The sequence below is a fragment of the Macrobrachium rosenbergii genome, chromosome 10, assembly GCF_040412425.1.
Source record: "Macrobrachium rosenbergii isolate ZJJX-2024 chromosome 10, ASM4041242v1, whole genome shotgun sequence".
Classification (NCBI taxonomy): Eukaryota; Metazoa; Arthropoda; class Malacostraca; order Decapoda; family Palaemonidae; genus Macrobrachium; species Macrobrachium rosenbergii.
This window is the reverse complement of record NC_089750.1, coordinates 6,235,754-6,255,331: the sequence shown is the minus strand read 5'-3', so window position 1 is coordinate 6,255,331 and position 19,578 is coordinate 6,235,754. Positions and strand designations below refer to the sequence as shown.

The window sequence follows — 19,578 nt, the reverse complement described above, 5'->3', positions numbered from 1 at the left end:
TCTGTGCCTCAAGTCAACATTAAGAGTTGGCAAAATAAACCTGACTGATGACAAAACTACCCCAGAGTTTAACCCTTTCCGCTGAACGGGACTGATCTCAGTAATTGAAAGGTCTCGTCCAAGACATGGGACCAGTCTCCTCATTCATCATTCTTTTGGTTCTAGTTAGGCAACTCAAACAGATTTTGTGTTTCCCTCGTCGTTGTAAGGAGCTTTTTTCTATATCCTAGTGATAAATGGCAACATTTGATTTCCAACTAACAGAATAATCTCAGGATAAGGGCTAAACCATCAGTAACCATTAAAATGCTGTTGACGGATGAGCTTTCTCTCAATGACGAAGTAGTACCGAAGGCTTTTATTTGGGAATTATGATGTTAATAGACCTGAACTATCAAATAGTTCTGATAGCGATAGTAGTGAATATAATTATGCTTGTTATATTGTAGTTACTGTATAGACAAACCTACCTTAGATAATTTTTTGACTTTAGGTTTTATCAGAAATGATCATGGATCACAGGAAATGAGAGAGGATGAAACAGATTTGTCAAGCACCAGAGGTGTAAGTAAACAAAGAAAATGTGATACAATATGCAAATGGAAGACCAGTGAAGATTAAGTTTGTAAATAATCGGTGCTCTGAAACTTATTGGAGATAATAAATTTTCATTTCCTACAGAATGCCAAGTCTATTTTTTACTTCTTTTTGTAAAGTTTTCCAGACAAAATTTTTCATCAAAAGCAAGCGTTCAAAGTTTGTAATAAAGATTTTCATACTGAATAACAAAAATGGTATTACTTTACTCTATGTTTCAGAGGTATCATGCTGAAATGAATCACCAATAAAGCTACACAATTCAATATCTGAATAATTACCTACATATCATTTGCATATTTTATCACTCTTCTATAATAAAACATTATAATAACATAACAGTACAGTGTAATATAACAGGTAATGAAAATAACAAAGAATCAAAGTACAAATATAAAAGGGAGAAAATTAGTTACACGATTAGCAGGACACTGCTCTTGTCACTAGGGGTGAAAACATGCTCACAGCAAAAGGGTTAAGATGACAGTCAGCACCAGGAGACCGTACTGGAGAACTCCATTACAATAACAACTCTTGAATCAAGACTTAAAAACACTCCAATGAGACAAAGGGGTAAGCAGTGGAGCTTGAGAAACTACTAGTAGAAAGCACTGAAGACAGGACTGAAATACCTTCAATGATGTCATACAATCAACTGCAAGAGTTTTCAAGATTTGAAATAAACTAATTGCTACAGACTTGGTTGCTCTATCTGCATCTTCCTTTCCTTCAGTGCCAGCATGAACAAGGATTTTGTAGTTTAACATTCATACCAGCTTTGTGTAATCTAGATCAAATACTCCTATGTAATTTATAAATCTGGCTAAACAATTTATTAGTATTTGATCTGCTCAATAAGAGAATTTTTTTTACTGCATCATAATTCCTCTCTTAATGGATTCACCCAAAAGGATTTATTCTCATGAAAAAATGATTAATCTTATCTAATAAAGCAAAACATTAAAAACTAAAACTTGGATAAGCTGATGATTTAGATATTTTTTCTTTATAAGAAATTATGTCCATGGTTTATTATTTGGTGATGAATTAAATTATGGTATCACAAAATATGTTTAATGCTGTAGACACTGTACTACTACACACTGAAAAGATGGGCACTTTATCAGTTTATCAGTGTGTGGGTGGCCGCAATTAATGAAGTGGTGAATAGGAATGCCCAGTCTTTGACCATGTTATCAATTTTTTCATGGTAGTAAATTTTGTGTGCTGTAGTCGCACTTTTATTTCCTCTGATGATGCCTATTTCAGAAGGGATTCAGCAAAGTTCAATATTTATACCATCTTCATATTCAATCATTTATGGAAAGAATATGTGACTGTAGGGCAACAAAACTTTTATGCCTTCTAAAGTAATTATAAATAAAATAGAGGTGAAGTCAGGTTCTGAGATCTTGAGTTTTCCTCTTAGTTGACAAACCCACTAAAGTGAGACAGAATTATCAGTATGCACATCAATGTTTTATTGTGTGTTGCTTAAATATTGCTAGCCTACCACTCCCTAAAAGCAAAGAATGCACAAAATCCATTATTAAAGCACTGTATGAAGGTAGGTTTGACTGAAACAGTTCACTTGAATGAGGGTATACCAGAATGGTGAATACCCATGTTGAGAAATTAAACAAAAATCAAATACCATTTTCTACCACATAAAGGGGGCATTTAAATTTGCCACAAAGCTCCAAACAAAGCAGAAAATATGTGCCAAGGTAAGATGCAATGGAAAATGAAAAGTGCTTGCATTCAGTGACAAAGATTAGTCCCAACATGCTGTGTGGGTCCCAGGGGTTAGCCCTTAAATTGTGCTTTGTTTATACGCACTTGTACTGTCTAACCAAAATTATGCATATACCCTTGAACATCATAGACAACATTCAATAGAACATATTAAGCAAGTTATTAAGACGGATAAAAATCTCCCTCTGGTATATGATTTACTGGAATATCACCTTGTGAAAGATGCCAGTTTTCTTTACTCGATAGTATATCTGCTTTCAAGGAATTGTTGGCAATATGGTCAGCAGTTAACTTACTACCCCATAAATTTGTAATTTTCAGCGACTCTAGAGGTGCTTAGAAGCCCAGCAAAATTGTCTTAAAAATCCCTATGATCAACAAATTACATTTTCATTCAACAAAACATATGAAGCTGGTATAAATGCTGAAATGTTATGTCCCTGCTCATGTAGGCATTAAAGGAAATGAGAATGCAGACAGAGCAAGCAAAGTAGCAAAAACAATGTACAAATTAAATATACTTGTTCCTGTCTATGGTTTAACATATATTTAATCTAACATCTTCAGTAAATAGCAAGCATTGTGGAATAATGGATCTGACAATAACAAATTGAAACATATTAAAGCAACTGTTGGTTTGTGGTGTTCTTCAGTCCAAAAAGAATGCTACTTGAAGACAAATTATCCTGTTTTCGAATTGGTCACACTCATCTGGCCTACATGACCCAATCCCCGAAAGTCGAGGTGCAGAACTCTCCACTCAATCTGACATATCTTTAGTGACCGTTCCATTTTCAACCAAAAACAAAATATAGTCTGTAGACTACATTTTTTATAGTGCCATCAGCTGTTGAAATTAGCCTCCAAATATGTGATCTGAACCTCATTACTTTCCCTCCTAAAGATGACTGATCAAGTGCCAAAAAATTATCTAATTAAACAAGAAATGGTCCTCAATACTCATTTACACAAAATGTGTCATAGACAGAAATTAATATCAAGCAAAATTCTAGAATCAAGCAGATATTTGAAACCTGGCAGCTTAGTCATCCAACTGGATTTGACATAAGGATGACTTCATCTTAGTTTACAATGTAGAAGTACATAATATCTTATCTACAAGCCTATTTCTATGATGAATTCTAAAGCAATGGAAAACCTAGAGCAAAGTCATCCAACTAGATTACAGGTAAGAAGGATGACTTAGGTTATTCACCAATGAACATGTACTGTACATTGTATTTCCTCTTAACAGGCCAAGGCACAAAGCTGACAAAATTGGTTTTGAATGGATGAAAATCCTACATTGCCTGTTAGGAGTAATCCTATGATTTTCATGTGTAAAAGATGACACTGGCTGTAACACCAACTGGTTTGTAATAGTGTAAGCTTGGTTTAATAAGGAATTAAAATGCCATACCTGTCCCATAAGTTTTCAAATTGTCTCCACAACAACCAACTTCCCCCTACACATTACTGAACCTAAAAGAGCTAAGCAACAAGCTCACTGGCGTGTATAACTACAGACACAAAATGTCCTAGAATCAGAATGATGAGTGGGTGCTTGGTCCCTTGTTAAGCAAAGTAAGCTTCTATGGGTAGACTCAAAAACTTAATCATGTTTGCTGAACTGATCTTCCACCCAGGTTAGATTTTTGGATGTAGCATGCACTAACAGATAAAAAAAGGAAGAAGTCTGTTAAGGTGGGGTATACCTAAGTAAAAAGATGATCTCTTGGTAGCTCAAGATCTATGTATAGATAGGTAACCTTACCCAATGCAACAAACTGATGAACCAACAACCTGTAGACACAAAATTGCAGTGAAAGTGCAGTTGCACATTTAAAATTCATCTGATATCTGCAAAGAATATAAATTCTATAAAGCATGCATACACTATACATAAAATATGGCACTCAGCATAACAGATCTCCTAAAATACAATCCTATCATGAACTACACATTTATGATAGCATTTAGTTTGAAATTTTAGTAATTCCTGTTCTATACTGTAAAGATGACCTGGGAAAATCACTTCAAACCCATAAATGTTAAAACATTTTGTACAATAACATGAACAATTTGAAGTAAAATTTAAAACTACTGTACACTAGTTCCCACAGACATGCTTTGACAGAACAAATTTTTCCCCTAAATTATAAGTTTATTATATATAGTATATATATATATATATATATATATATATATATATATATATATATATATATATATATATATATATATATATATATATATATCTATATATATATATATATATATCTATATATATATATATATATGTATATAATATATAATAAAGAATAATTAGGTGAATAATAATCTGGAAATTGAAAACCTAAATTACATCAAAACAGACAATCCATTAAACATCAAAGACATAAGCCTCAATTCCTCTAACCAGTGCAGGTGGGGACTGAATTAGATTATTGTGATGAAAGACGCTACCAACATATTGAAAATAATGCAGGTTACGCTACAGGCCTGTAACTTACATATCCATGCTATCTGAAACAGAAATGATTAAATAGAACAGGGACTCTTGGGACAGATTAGAGTCAGATTCTTCCCTGACCTCAGTAGCTACAAATACAGAGGCAATCTGGTTTTGTTGTTTCACTGGCATTATGTAGGCATGCCATTATTTCCAGTACAAGTGTTTTCTATGTTAGAAACCTCTATAAGATAAAAAATAAATGATACTAGGCTAGGCACAAAGGGACCATTTCTTAACCTTTTCTCAGCATGCATGAAACTTAGAAGGCCATACTAGTACATTTGCTTGATAAGCAATGAATTTCTTGGTAATGTGTGTGGTACTTACTAAATAATAACATATAGCATTTCTTCATCCAGTGAAAATATAGATTTACAGTACATATTGCAGATGACACAAAAATACAACAACTAGTGTGATCACCACGGTAATTTACTCATAAAGTAAAATATTCTCAGTCTGTCCATGAAGAACACTTCAGTGCTTGGAAAGAGAAAGTTACTAGCTTGACTAAACCGGGTAAAAATTCTGCCTTTTTCGATGCAACTCTTCTTGTTATCAGTACTACGTACACTGTTTTGCCAATGCATTGACAGGTATACTTTTATCAGACCATATTATTTTCTTATTTCCATCATGTTTTAAAATGAGGCATTAGCTTTTGTTGTGAATGTCTACAATGTTTCACATATCCACTTCTTCATGGACTTATGTATTCCTTCACATATTTGGGTACCTAGTGTTTCCTTATTTTTTCAAACTAACTTTTGGAGTGAATTAAAATGTTATTCAGCAACTCCTAATGTTCCATTAAGCCTTTCTCTGTCCAACCATGGGACTGCACGCCTATTTTTGGGATATGATACTGATGGGGTGTGGTAATAAAAAAAATCTAAGTGATACTTATCTTCAAGTCAAAAGAAAGGACCACATGTTAGATCAAAATGAAGCTCACCATTTTTTCCTCTTGATTATGACGGGTAAATTTCATCTTCTATAAGTAACTCATTATTTACCCTTCTGGTATCAAAAGATGTTTTCATAAGATCTTTAAATTAAATTATGGCCTTTGAATTAAATTAAGGCCTTTGAATTAAATCTAGCATTGTAATTAGGTCTTTAAAAAAATTTTGGCTCCAGTAGTAAATAATCTTTTTCATATTTTAAATTCTTTCTATTCTCTTGAACATATGAATGTCAACTTTCCCTACTTATGGACGGCATCTGCATCTTTTTAACTGCTTCTACATATTCGAGTTGCTCATTTAAGGAATCAAGAGAAAGTTGACAGAAAGCAACTTTCCTAATTTAGATAGACTGACACTACAAAACAAATCAATGCAAAGTACCAAATGTTGGCTTTCCAACTACACAAGAGCATTCCTGAGATTACCAAATAGTGAGGGCAGGTTATAAAAGATTTATCCCATCACACCAAGCCTCAATAAACCTCAACAACCACTTTGGATGTTATGTTGCAAACCAAAACAGGGGTGCAAACTTGTCATAAAAGGGCTCTAGATAAACTGGAGGTATTTCCCACAGTGTAAAGAACAAATACACATATTACAACAGTATAGCACAGAAAGCCCAGCTTCACTGCACAGAAATTATCATAAGCAAGAATCACAGATGGGTGAGTGGTAGCTGAATCTCACAAGCGTACTCTATATGCAAAATTAGACGAAGCATAATATACTTATATGACCTTTAAAGACTTGCAGAAAGAGAACTGCAGCCAAGTAAACAATCACATCAGCTACGTTAGGCTTGAGAGATGTAAGCTGTCCAAAGATTGCCTACACCCTATCATTATTTACTTCATTATAAATATTGGCTGCTTCAGCAGAGTTTCACTCTTGCTACTCGTCATACTATTTATTTTAACAACAAAAAGATCTCATGCACCTTAATGAAAAATAATCCTGCTCATTCATGAGCTATTGAAGAGAACAAGTGAAGCCTATCTATTCCAGTGCCCCATCTTGGTGACCTTGTTGTTACAACCACAATTCATCTCCCCAAGTGGATCTCATACCATTTATAAGAGGGTGCCATTAGGTAGCATTATAAGGATACCATGGCATTATTCTAAACTGCCAGAACCTTCATCAAGCCATTGAGGTCATTAATACAGTAGGTGACACCTGCTGCCTCCACATCCTTGATGCCTTTCCAGTATTAAAACTAAACCATCAATACAAGTCATAAAAAAACTTCTGCCCATTACTATCAGGAGAGCAGCACCCCCAGAACAATTGCAATATCCAGATGGCCCTCCAACAGCCATCGAGACTACAGAAGTAAGATATTTGCTTCAACAAGATGGTTTGAGGTGAAAAAGGACCAGAAAATCAACAGTGAAATTCATGCTGACATCACAATGACTATTCTGCTTGGCAACACCACATAAAAAACTCCTTAACCTACGTTGCGTTCTGTACCTTATTGCAACCATATCCTTTTCTGCAAGGACAAAACAGTCAACAGTCTTATTTAATCTTAATTTGTAGTAGCAAAACAAAAAGCAAAATACCCATGTGTTCACACCCTCTGTTATGAGATGAACATAGGTTATTTACCGAATTATTTACGTCTCACAGAAAAGGGGATAAGACAAACAAAGTGGAATATAAAATCAACTCTCCTGGTGTAGCTATTAACTCTGATAAAATATTATTATTATTATTATTATTATTATTATTATTATTATTATTATTATGTGAATCTTGGCCAATCTTTGACAGATTACACCTCACAAGATCGCAGATTGTCATAAAAGAGTAACAGAAATAGATTTAGGACTATGCACAGAATTAAGCTGGATGCTTGAATGGCAACAACTGCAGCCTAAATACAGAACAGTACAAGGCAACCAGCATCATTTGGAACTCCTAGGAGATTGCTACAAAAGATGGTTTTTCAACATCTCAAGCCAAGTAAAGCAACTGTTAAAACTGTCAGTTCATGAACACAGGAATACCATATGTACTGGATTGATAGCTTTAGTAATCCAGTCAAGAATGAATGAAATAGTAGCAATGCCATTCACTGCAAAGAGTCAATAAGAAAAACAGCAACCTAGCAATTACATAAAGACTATACTATATTTAAGTTTTATCTCTCATAAATGCAAACACTTTATTTTATTTATGCTTAAAATATAACATGACAGCATTACTCAAGAAATTGAACCATACAATAAACTAAAGAATTCTTGATTCATTCCCTCAAGTTAGTACAGTAGTCTCCTGTCACTAAATGAAACCCTCTCACTACTCCATCAAGCCACTCACTGATATGGTGGGCCAAAATAGTTTTTGGTTTGAACCTATCAGTTGGATCTTTGAATATCTTGAATTATACTTGCCATTGCTACATTAGACACCAAATGTACTGTATTTACCAAAGAACGTAGATCTTCATTATTTGCTATGAAACAACTGGTGCCATTAATGTTACCAATCTGATGTTGGGGATAAAATGGAAAGGTTGATGCTGATATTAGAGGCATGAACAAAATCTGTGTGAATGAGTCAGGACTATCCAGAGTATCATCACTCTTGCAAACACTTATATACTGCACAAAGAGCAAAGTGAGCCCTGAACTGGGACTGTCACTGACAACACTGACAACTTAATCTCATACACTTCCAGGATGCCGGACAAATCGTTATCTCAAAGTAAACATTATTCACATCTATGGCTGCTAAAAGGTCCCTTTACCCTATTGATTGCTTAACTGAACTCAACATCTTCATTTAGAAGAGCATGCTGGATCTGTTTGTAGAGGGAGCTCAGGTTCCTCACCATTTAAATTGGTCACAATACAAACTGTGACTAATGTGTTCACTTACATAAGCTAGCTGACTGCCTGACAAACATAGTTAACAAAAATACGTAAACTATATTTAAGCCCAAGATTCTACTGTTTGGCAACACTAAAATAATGCAAAGTCACCCTTGTTAACATCAACCTGCCTATGTAGGTATAACTAGCAAGTGTTTGAAACATGACAGTGTTCACGGTAAACTATTATGTAAGTAAATCAAACATTTGATTACATCCTTTTTTTTTTTTAAAGATACTGCTCTGAACACTACCAAATCCCTACCTGCATTCCACCAAAAGAGAACTACCGTACTATCCTGACTAATTTAGTGGCAACCATCCAAATGCTTATCAAGTCAGTCAGTGAATGACACAATGATAAAAGGAAAAGGGGGCACCAGGATACTCGCCAGCGAAGACAACTGATTAAGTATTTCATCTATTGCATGACTCCATTCTTGGTTACCTGTGCTACTAAAGACCTTAAGCATAAATAAAACAGTGTATGGACACAAAAGACTGTGAATATAAAGCCAATGTTTCTATTATAAAGGGTACTAATATCTATGTTTTTACCATATGGAATTTTGCTACGAAAATAGTTTTGGATACTGAATTACTTTTGTACAAGGCTTGTGCCTAACTCTCAGATGAAATTCAACATTAATAATTTGTTTTATACATTTGTCTTCTCAAATAATTCAGATTTAATGTCTAAATTTGTATGTACCAAAAAAAAGGGCCTAAAACTGAATGCTCAACACTTAAGTTAACCATGTTATCATGAAACATTTTAGTCAAAATAAATTCTTGCTCTGACACACATGCAGGTCCATACAATTTTGTTTTGAACACTACACTCCCAAATGCCTCCATCTGCGCTTCATGGGTGCTAGATAATTGTTAATGTATCATCAACTGACATTCAGATTCATCAGCATAATACTCACTGAAGAACAGTTTTAATATTTTGAAGAAATGACTGTTTGCTCTAATTGTAGTAAGGAAAAATGCATCATTAACAGTCTCACCAGATTAATGACTCAATGAAGACTTATAAAAACCATATCTTATTGTTTTATCCAAATCCAAGAGACCAAAGTTATGCCACAGAAAGTTTCCGGAAATATGAAAAAAAATGTTAATGCATATCGCAGCAACAAAAGCTACAAACTGTTGCACACTGGTTTAACAGAATTTTTGTCAGCTTGTGTAAATGCTGCCTGCAGCAACACAGCATATGAATAACAAGAAGGCTCAGCTTCTTTGAAAACAATGTTGTAAAGGAATCTATCAGCTATTTATCTAATTTCTATATCTAGTGCATAGGTAAATAGCCACCTGAACGAGTGACCTGTAAAATGTCAAATTATCACATGTAAGAAGTCTTTTTGACAGAGGAGCTTTTCTTTATAAAGATGCTTACTTGAATAAATAATCACTTATCCTCCAAGTTACTTTTTTCAATTCTCCTTCGTGCAAACCAAAAGAGGAAAAGATTCAACTTTTTAACATTTAATTGTCTGTTTATGAGAGTAATTTCACTGACCACAAGGAGATTGCTGGACCAATCACTCCAAATTATCACTACAGCTGATATTCGGTAATCAATTAACTCCACCTTCTCTGCAACACCTTCTATGACAAGCATCACAAAAAGTTTTTGCAAAAGTAAAATTACTTTGCATCTATTTAAGAATCCCTTGAAGAATATTACCAATGTATGGAATATACTGTATAACCAAAGAAGTATATTGCAATAATTAAAACCTCATGTAAAAATGCAACTAAGAATATATATTATCTTTTCCAATATGATGCCATCAGTTCGCCCCTCTGGGAAGTTCCCAGTTTCTACAATCAATATCACCATCCCTTGGCATTCAAAGTAATTTATAGTCATATATAAAAATACTATGTAAATACATAAAAATCAATATTTCTACTAACAGGTTTATGATGAATCAGATACTCACACTACGCTAAAATGCTTAATAGTGTATTGGTGGCATTCAAATAATCTTGCAAGTGCTGCTCCGGAAACAGGTTGCATCAAACCCAAGCTTAACCATTCACAGGAGAGCACGCTGTATCTTACCTAATGTTTCCCTAAAATCAACTCCCTGACTCAAAACCAGTTCAGAAAAATGGGATAATGTCATTACAAAGTTACCAAAATACCCATAATACATGTACACCGTCCAACTGAACACGTCAGTACGGCCATGAGCAACAAGAGCCCATCTTTACACATACCGAAGATGCTGGTCTAGCTCTCAGGGACAACCAAAGTTGTTGGTTGGGGACATACATCTCAGCTGGAATGTCATCATTTTCTGGGCTAAGCTTGACTTCCTTGTCATGCTTGCGACCTGTTAACAAAAGGTGGTGTGAGGATTCTGCAGTGCAAAAAGACAAGTAGCTTCTGATACGTGCAGTAATTTCCTTATAGTGGACAATGAGGAAATTCTTCATTTCATAGGTTCTGCAACTAGCAAAACAACATTGGAAAACAATACATAAAAAGAACATTTTTAAAGTTATTTAAACACTTAACACAATGATAATTAAGGCATTCAACATAAGGCAATCAAGTTAACTGTAATCTATTTGGGAACAGTAACTGGTGACCAGTCCTTCTACACAGCTAGAGAACAGCACAATTTTTGTATGAATTCATTTGTTCTGTTCCAGGTCACTTGATTAATGACCATTCCTTTGGAAGACTGCAAATGAGTTGCAGTGTAACACAGTCTGTTTCTGTCAAGTGCTTATTTGTACCAAATAAAGAAGTTTCCTAAAAGAGTACATTTACAAGTCACTAGCATCAGTAAAAGGATTTAGGGACAGACATACCTATGGATTTCTATAAATAATGGTACTTTGGTGTAAATAATGTGAAACTGTAAAAAAAAACAGGTTTTGACGTGGGAAAGACCTATTTTTGGTAGCCGCTGTGAGTCCTCAAAGGAGTTACTCTCATGGTCCCTAGAGGGGCTCCATAAGATAAACCAACAAATTTCAGAGAATTCTTGTCTAGTTGGTCTTGGCCAGTATAGTGCACATTGACACTGATAGAGTACAGGACTCAAGAGGGCTCTTTCTCTTGTCTACAGTGGCTGCCTAGGTTCAATTCCTATTCTTAACCTGCAGATATGACAACAGTGCGCTGCGCGCTGATCATTATTATGTCAACCACGCACCCCACGCCAGGCCTATTCTCATTATTCTCTTTTAGATCTATGAAGGATAATTATTCACCCAAAGCCCATTCCTTTTTGTCACGGAAAGTGGGTGGCTTTGAGGACTCACAATGGCTACCAAAAATAGGATTTTCCTAAGTCAAAACCTGTTTTTTGATAGCGTAGCCGCTGTTTGTCTTCAAAGGAGCTTACAAAAGAAACTGACAGGTGACAAAATGGCTAACCTCTTAAAATTCAATGCCAACAACCTAGATAAAATTTTTGGTCCAAGGTTAAGCCACTAGTTATAAACCACATACTTTATTCCAGATACCCGTAGGGTTTGGCAACAAAGAACAGGAAACTAAACATGAGCTTTTATCAAGACATAGTTCTAAAGTAACTTACCTAAATATGCTGGGTTTGGTCATGGTATTGTTGCACCTTTCCCAGTGATATCTTAGCATACCCATCACATCAAGACGACCCATGGTTTTCCGCCGTAGAGCCTATGGGGTCAGGACTTACTATACCACCTACTGTTTCTGATGACTACCCTGTACGCTAGGAGACTTCTTCAAAAGAAACATTTCTGAAGAAAGCTAACAATGTATTTAATTTCTGAATGTCAAGTGACTTAGGAAAAGATTGGGGTCTACCTTTTGAATAACAGGCACTAAAATTATTCTCAGCCCATATAGGGAGAGTGGTCTGTTTGTGCTAGGGGGTAAGAAAATCGGACCTTCTGGGATGTTTGCCGTGACCTCTAGGTAAACCTTGAGTGCTTGAACTGGGCGTAATGTTTTATCTGACAAGCTGAGTTCCCTTATCAGAAAAGATTTTCTCTTTAAAGGGTTCTCATTCTTGGCCAGGAATGATGGGCCAGGAGACAATAATAAATGACGGTTAGCTATGTAAGTGATGTAGTGTTGTCCCCGTCTTAAAGAGGCCAGTTCACTAGTGCAAGCTATTGATGCCACAGCAGTCAAAAAGATCACCTTTTGCAACATATGAGTCGTACTTGTATTGGACCCACTGAATTGAGGGGTTGATAGAAGCCTAAGCAACTTATTCAGGGACCAGGTACAATAATGGGAAGCCTTGCAGGAGCAGGTTTTTGCAATGCAAAAGACCGGATAAGTGAAGTAACAATTTCTATTTTAGAATCAATCCCAAATCCATAAAGCAAAGGTTCTAACCATGTTGCTTTGTATGCCATGATTGTTGTAACAGCAAGGCACTTGTCTTCAAAAGGATATAAATTATAAGTATATGTAGAAGTGTTTCAAAAGAGATCTCAACTGGGCTCTCATCATGGGTATAATGTAACCATACTCTCCATATAGACTGATAATGTCGAAGAGATGGTGTCTATAGCTTCCACACTAGGTACCTAGCAATGTTGGGTGAGTAATTTCCACAGTAGTACTTGATTATAATATTTTCTGTGCATTGTCAGGGTAAAATATTTTTTTCTTTTTATATTCCTCTTAAGATAATTTTTCTTCTTTATTCAAGCTATAACAAAACTGCTCATCAAGGAGAGGTGTTAAAATATTAGTCTAAACATATGATTCTCAGTTTTGTCTCTTTTGTGCTTTGTTTGAGTTTTAAATTTACCGCTGGCATTAGTGAAGGTTGGGTCGGTCGTGGCATACCTGAATGTAAACAAACCCCGCCTGAGATGGCAAGACTGTAGGCAGTTGGACAATAAACTGCATAAGGGAAAGACGTGTGTTATTTTACTCAAACTCATGAAAGAAAGAAAGGCAGAATTAATGTTAAAGTAAGTCAAATTGACGAAATAATACCACACTAATAAATCTAAAATGAAAATCATTTGTTCTGAGACTACTAGGGCTCTCCAGGAGTCACTGAGCAATTCTTGAACTTGAAATTTGCTCAATACTTCCTTCGAGTAGATGGAAGGGGAAGGCCTATGTGTCTGAATCAAGCCAAACTTAAAGAAAAGCATCCACTGCTCAAGCCAGAGGGCCCTCAAAGAGTACTAATCGACTGATCGTTCCTGTTCATTTGCATGCTAACACAGTAAGTCCACATTTGAGCACCCCTCTAATCCTGAACTTGTGGATGCAATGGCCACTCTGTAAGTAGTTTTGTTCTTCCTGAATCCCCAATTGTCAATATCATACTGTTCATTTTGCTTACAGATGCAATCTTTCCACTATGGCTTAATTTCTGACCAGGGATAAACATGCTACGCATCTTCAATGGGCTTTTCACTGCCTTGATGTCTTGTAAGTTTTACCAAGTGTAGCGTTGACCATTCTATGGTGTATGTAAGTGTCATGGTACTTGTCAAAATTCTTTGTTTCGCATTACACAACCTAGGGAAAAAACAAAACCTGGATGTAGTTTTAAGAATAAAATAGTCAACTTTTAGTTTCAGCATCCCTCCTACCGAACCTGGCAACAATGATGGTCCTGGATTACTTACAAGTCTAATGAACATTGACTGTAAGTTGTAATCTCTTATGCTGAGACTGTATTATAACTGAGCCTGATTATTCTGACAGATTCTCCAGTGAGACCATGTTTCCTAACAAAGAAAACCCTTACCACACGGAAGTTTCCTTGAGGGCTAAACTTCTTCAAGAAGCAAGTGCCTACTGTATTCATCTTCTGACAGACAAGCTTGCATATTGCAAGTATCATCCCCATATCACTAGATAAAAATGAGGAGGAGTTAGGGGAGTCGACTGAAAATCATAATGCACAGAGACTTGCTCCTGAAAGTTAACACCATCTGCCTATAGACAACACATTCCCTGTGAATACTTATAGAGGCACTGTACACAAGCCCAACAAAGCGCCTTGAACAGCAAAACCTTCCTGTAAATACACCTTGAAGGAACTTGCGTGACTGAGGTTGTACTGGTCTGAGAAAAATGTCTCCTTGCAAGTCCACCAAAACATCTGATCATTCTTTAGGAAAGTCACTAAAACCATGCTAGAAAAACAAAAAAGCATGTGGACAGACACGTAAAGTTATTCAGTCTTGATGTGTCCAACACTGAGCACTAATCTCTGGTTGATTATGGAGCTAGGAAAAAGTCAGAGATAAAATCCCCATGAATTACCGCCTGTTCCATTTCATTCTCTCTAATTACAGCCTCCTGCTAAAGAATGAGACACTTCTGCTGGAGAAGACAGAGGAACAGCTATAGGAGACTAAACCAGTGGAGGGTAACCTTAATGGAATCATAACTTTCCTTCAGTGCCTCCTAAGTCTCTCCAAGCATGCTAGGAGGCCTGCAATTGGCCATCTACCAGAACCTGAGTGCTGAACTGATCCCCAAAAGGTGTTAAATAAGACTTGTATCTCATTGCCTTAACCTGTGCAACATAAGCCTTTACTACAGATAGGAGCTTAAGTGTTCTCACTTCTTCCAAACTGAGTAAGCAAAAGCATGGGAACATTAACCTGCAGCATCAGAAATGGGTTTGACTGTGCAAGTTAAAAACTAACACTTTTCCTTGCCAACTCCCACTGGCACCAAAAACACTTAAAGCTGGCTTCCCAAACTTCCTAAGTTGGCACCACAAACACAATAAGCTGGAGCCTCAAACTCTCTAAGTTGATGACATAACATCAGAATAAGTACAACTCATTACATACAAATTATTACTAATAAAACTAGCTGTACCTATATGTATAATTAGTCCTATCGGTGCTAACAACCTCATACACTGTGCTGGTGATGGTAAAAGTCGCATATGTAGCAGAGATTAATGTTTTCCAAAAAGATTTTTCAGCTACCACATTATATGAGACTCAGAACATGAAAAACGGAGAGGCAGGTAACAGACGGCACAGAACCACATTGCCCTAGGAACCGACCTGGTTCCCTGTCAACAGACTCTTCCAACTGTTGCAGAGCAGTCCTAGGCTGGGGCTACAGTCAGGCAAGGGCACCGACACCTCACTTCTTATAGGGAAACGCAAAAATGATCGCACATTGTAGGGAGACCCAGACTGGTTCCCTGACCAATTCAGACAAACCTGGTACTAACCAAAACAAGGTTTACGTCCTGTTCTAAGTTCTAAATACGCTTTTCCTGAACCAAAAGGGGAGTGGAGGACAGAGCTAAAGAAGAAGTCTCAGTATTGTAAAGCATTAGCAAAGAAAAAGCCCAGACTGAGAATGGATAACTACAGACGAAGGACCTGGAGAAGGGAAAGAAATGACAGGTTGATAACCTGACCTAACTAATTGCTTCTGCAATCTATCTGCTTCCCTTCTCTTCCCATACTGATGAACTTAGGCAGAGTTCTTCGAAAATCCCTACTTCCTCACATCTGTTCTCAAGATCACACTTTATGCCATTGCAGCTGGCACAAACAGTGTGTATATCCTAAAACCTTAACATCCTTTTAACAGAACGTGATGTTCTTAGCCTTGATTACAGTGGAGGCATCCTATGAAAAATAAATGTAGAGTAGGTAAGATTCACCTCAAATAGTAATAACTTACCAGCACTGATAGGACCCATGGGTGCCACTTGATTTTGGGAGGTGTAGCCAATAACCAAAGGTGGCTGTCTCATAAGTAATCTCGCCACTCCTTCACATTCTCTCAAAACATCTACAGCCAAAACCTGTGTTCGAGCTTCCGGAGCTAACCCAGGGTATTTCTGTAACCATTCTGCCAAGGCATGGAAATCTGATGGAAGAATAATAAATCTTCTTGACAAAGGGTTACTGCTGAAAGTTAAAAAATATTTACTCCTAACAACTACTGGTGTTATTCAGTAAATCAGATCCTGTATACAAAATGCAACAAGACATTTTTTCATTCATGATTTGCAAGTATCACCATATACATGTCTAATGAGTCATGAAAAATTCCAATAAAAAGGCCAAAATATTTTCTAACTTTTGCTCAGCAGTGATGAGGAAAACACTTCCACACCACAGATATGGAAGTGAATCTTTTTCCTCTGAAAACTATAAAAGGAACAAAGAAGAATACCAAAAGAATGAAGGATTACAGGAACACTCACAAATTAACACTAAAACAGGTGCTTGTTATTCATACCCAAAACATACCTTTCAACAGTTGCTGGGCACCCCATAGGGAAAACTTTATTTTTTGAGCTTTTATATGTTCTAACCAAGCATAACAGACCACCTTTAGAATTGCTGATCCAGCACGACGTTGCAAAACGACACCAAGTTTTGACACAGCATCTAGGACAGGTTCCAACACAGCAGCTTGTGCGAAGAATAAAAATAATGCAAATTATTATTTTCAAACAGACCATGCAGATGTAAAAGCTATTTAGCTAAACAGTTTTTAAGGGGGAGAAACATAATGAGTGCATTTTTACAAACAAAGTAAATGCAATACCAAATTTCTCCCCTTATAAATAATGTGCAAAAGATGTACCTCCTTGAGGAATTTTTGGAAAAATTCGTTCTGTTATGGTCATTTCTTCTTCATTACAGAAAACCTTTAACCATTCTTGTTCATGGATTCATTGTAATTAAAAGAATGACAACTAACCAAATCCTTCAAACTGCCGTCCTGATATACTTTCACATATCAAACTTGAATTCTCTCCTCTCAGATCTCTAGCATGCAGTAAGACACAAAAGCAAATGAAAATCATCTTTTCCATTTGACAGCTCCTAGGTCCTCCTTGTTGAAAAACTTAAGAGATTATTTTGTAATTAGATTAAACTTTGAGTCACCTCAGTAAATCTGTTGGCAAAGCCTTCCGACGTATGACTTTCTTTATCTTTTCTGAGTATTTTTAACTCATCTTATTAATGCTTAATTAATGTTGATGATATCACTTCTCTTTTTCTCTTTTACTCCAAAGCCTTTGCACTTGGCTCTCCCACTCTGTGTTGTCTGTCAAATGTGATGTGAGAACACTGGTGAATGAGAAGAGAGAATATTTCAACCTATTTCTACTTGAATTCACCATTCCATTCAAGAGGGTTGTTTGGCCAAAGAACGCTTAAAATTAGGAAAAATTAAAACGTTGAAATTATTTCTAGTTAGGTATGGCACTCGGAAACGTAAATGAAACATCTGAAAATTTGTCATAGTTTTGTTATTATGGTGGGTTTCCCACAACCATCCCACCAAACTGGAGCAGATGATCCATACTATATTAGGTCATTATGATCATTTTTTTAACAATAAATTAAAATAATTTTTAATGACAAAGTACCATCAATATTGCACTGTGGCACCTTTTCCCCACACCAATGCTGGGCAAAACACCTAAGAATTAACTCAGCTGCCTTGAAACCTTGGTAAAAATATTGCCAGTATGCATGAGCCCAATGTGTGACTGATCCAAATGCAGTAGGGAAGCTATTTATTAACAACTAAAATACTTTTATACAAATTAAATGTAGATGCAATAAGAATTATAAACATCAAATATACAACTTACCAATGTATTCATACACATAAAAATGAGGTTCATGAGGTATTCGACCAATGCCACGCCACACTCTTGGTTTAGGCATGGAATTCTGAAGCTGTGCCAGACTTACAGTTCGACAAACATTGCTTATAGCTTCAACTGATTCTTCTTCACTTTCCTGTTAAATGCAAATGTAAATAATCTCAGAAGAATAATAAATAAGCACTACTGTACTACCACACTAAAGAACATCAAAAAAATACCTAAACTGCAAGGTGCAGCCTTGATATGTTAGATGGCTGAACAATAAAACCATACTTCTATAATGAAGCATAAAAAAAAACCTGATACAAATTAAGTTTCAATGAGAATATACTTTAAATATGCAATGTGTTTGTTGGCTGCCAGTAATACTGACATAATTTATATAAAAAACAGAGTTTCTTTTGGTTTAAAGTACCAGTAACCCAGTCAGCTTTATGGAACATAACACACCACAGAACTTACCAGGTTGGTTTTAACAAGAACTAGATAAGAAAAAACATATAACATACTTGTGAATTTCCATAGCTATGTATTACATTTGACAACATGAGTAAGAAGTGTGTCATCTAAATTCTAGTTTCCAGCTACAGATGATTTCCCACGACCACTTTCAAAAATGGAGCAAATGATGTAGACTTGGCCGGTATGATACACTATTCGTTACAACAAATTGCAAATACGTTTAATGAAAGAGTACCATTAAACTGATAAATGGCACACTTTTCTCAGCCAGTGCTAAGTGGCAACACCAGAGCAGTAGCTCAATTGCTAGAAACTTAATCAAATTAACCATGCAATGCTTTAGCCCATTTTACTTTTTACAATATAAGAAAGGATAATACTTTAGTAAATTTAGTAAATTTACACTTGAGAAACCAAAACTCAAGGATCTGTTACCATATCAGTTTCATTAATGTACAGCAATTAGTAAAGGAGGCACAAACATTCTTTTTTTTTTTCTTTTACTGAAAGGAGGAGGGCAAAAATTAGCATGATTTCAGATTGTTCCTTTTCCCCAAAATTTATGGGTTTCAGATTGTTCTTTTTTGGCCCAAAATTTTTGTATATGTTTTTTATTCCTGGTATAAATATAACTATACCCAAGAAATAAAAATTTTCCCTCATAAACTGGGCATGCATCAAGCATCTGACACTTGTGGCAATAAGCCACAGTGGGGTTTAAGAAGCAAAAGAGTTAGTGAATGTAACACACCCATCCTGAAAGAATCACTGAGGCTTCAAACTGA

At 35.9% G+C, this 19,578-nt stretch overlaps 1 protein-coding gene across 3 annotated transcripts in view; it reads right to left on the bottom strand.

Annotated features, from left to right (window-relative positions):
• Positions 1–19,578, bottom strand: part of LOC136842457 (uncharacterized) — a 30,163-nt gene that overhangs the window by 2,532 nt on the left and 8,053 nt on the right. Inside the window, exons 8-12 of one of the 3 annotated variants that reach the window (XM_067109813.1) lie at positions 18,314–18,464; positions 16,953–17,117; positions 16,378–16,566; positions 10,956–11,071; positions 3,991–4,155 (exon numbers count right to left, since the gene is read on the bottom strand). In XM_067109813.1, coding sequence (XP_066965914.1) covers positions 4,123–4,155; positions 10,956–11,071; positions 16,378–16,566; positions 16,953–17,117; positions 18,314–18,464 — 654 coding nt within the window. In that variant the 3' untranslated portion in view covers positions 3,991–4,122. Of the gene's footprint in view, positions 1–3,990; positions 4,156–7,567; positions 11,072–16,377; positions 16,567–16,952; positions 17,118–18,313; positions 18,465–19,578 lie in introns of those variants that run through there. The other 2 variants (XM_067109814.1, XM_067109812.1) reach the window with 2 other exon arrangements.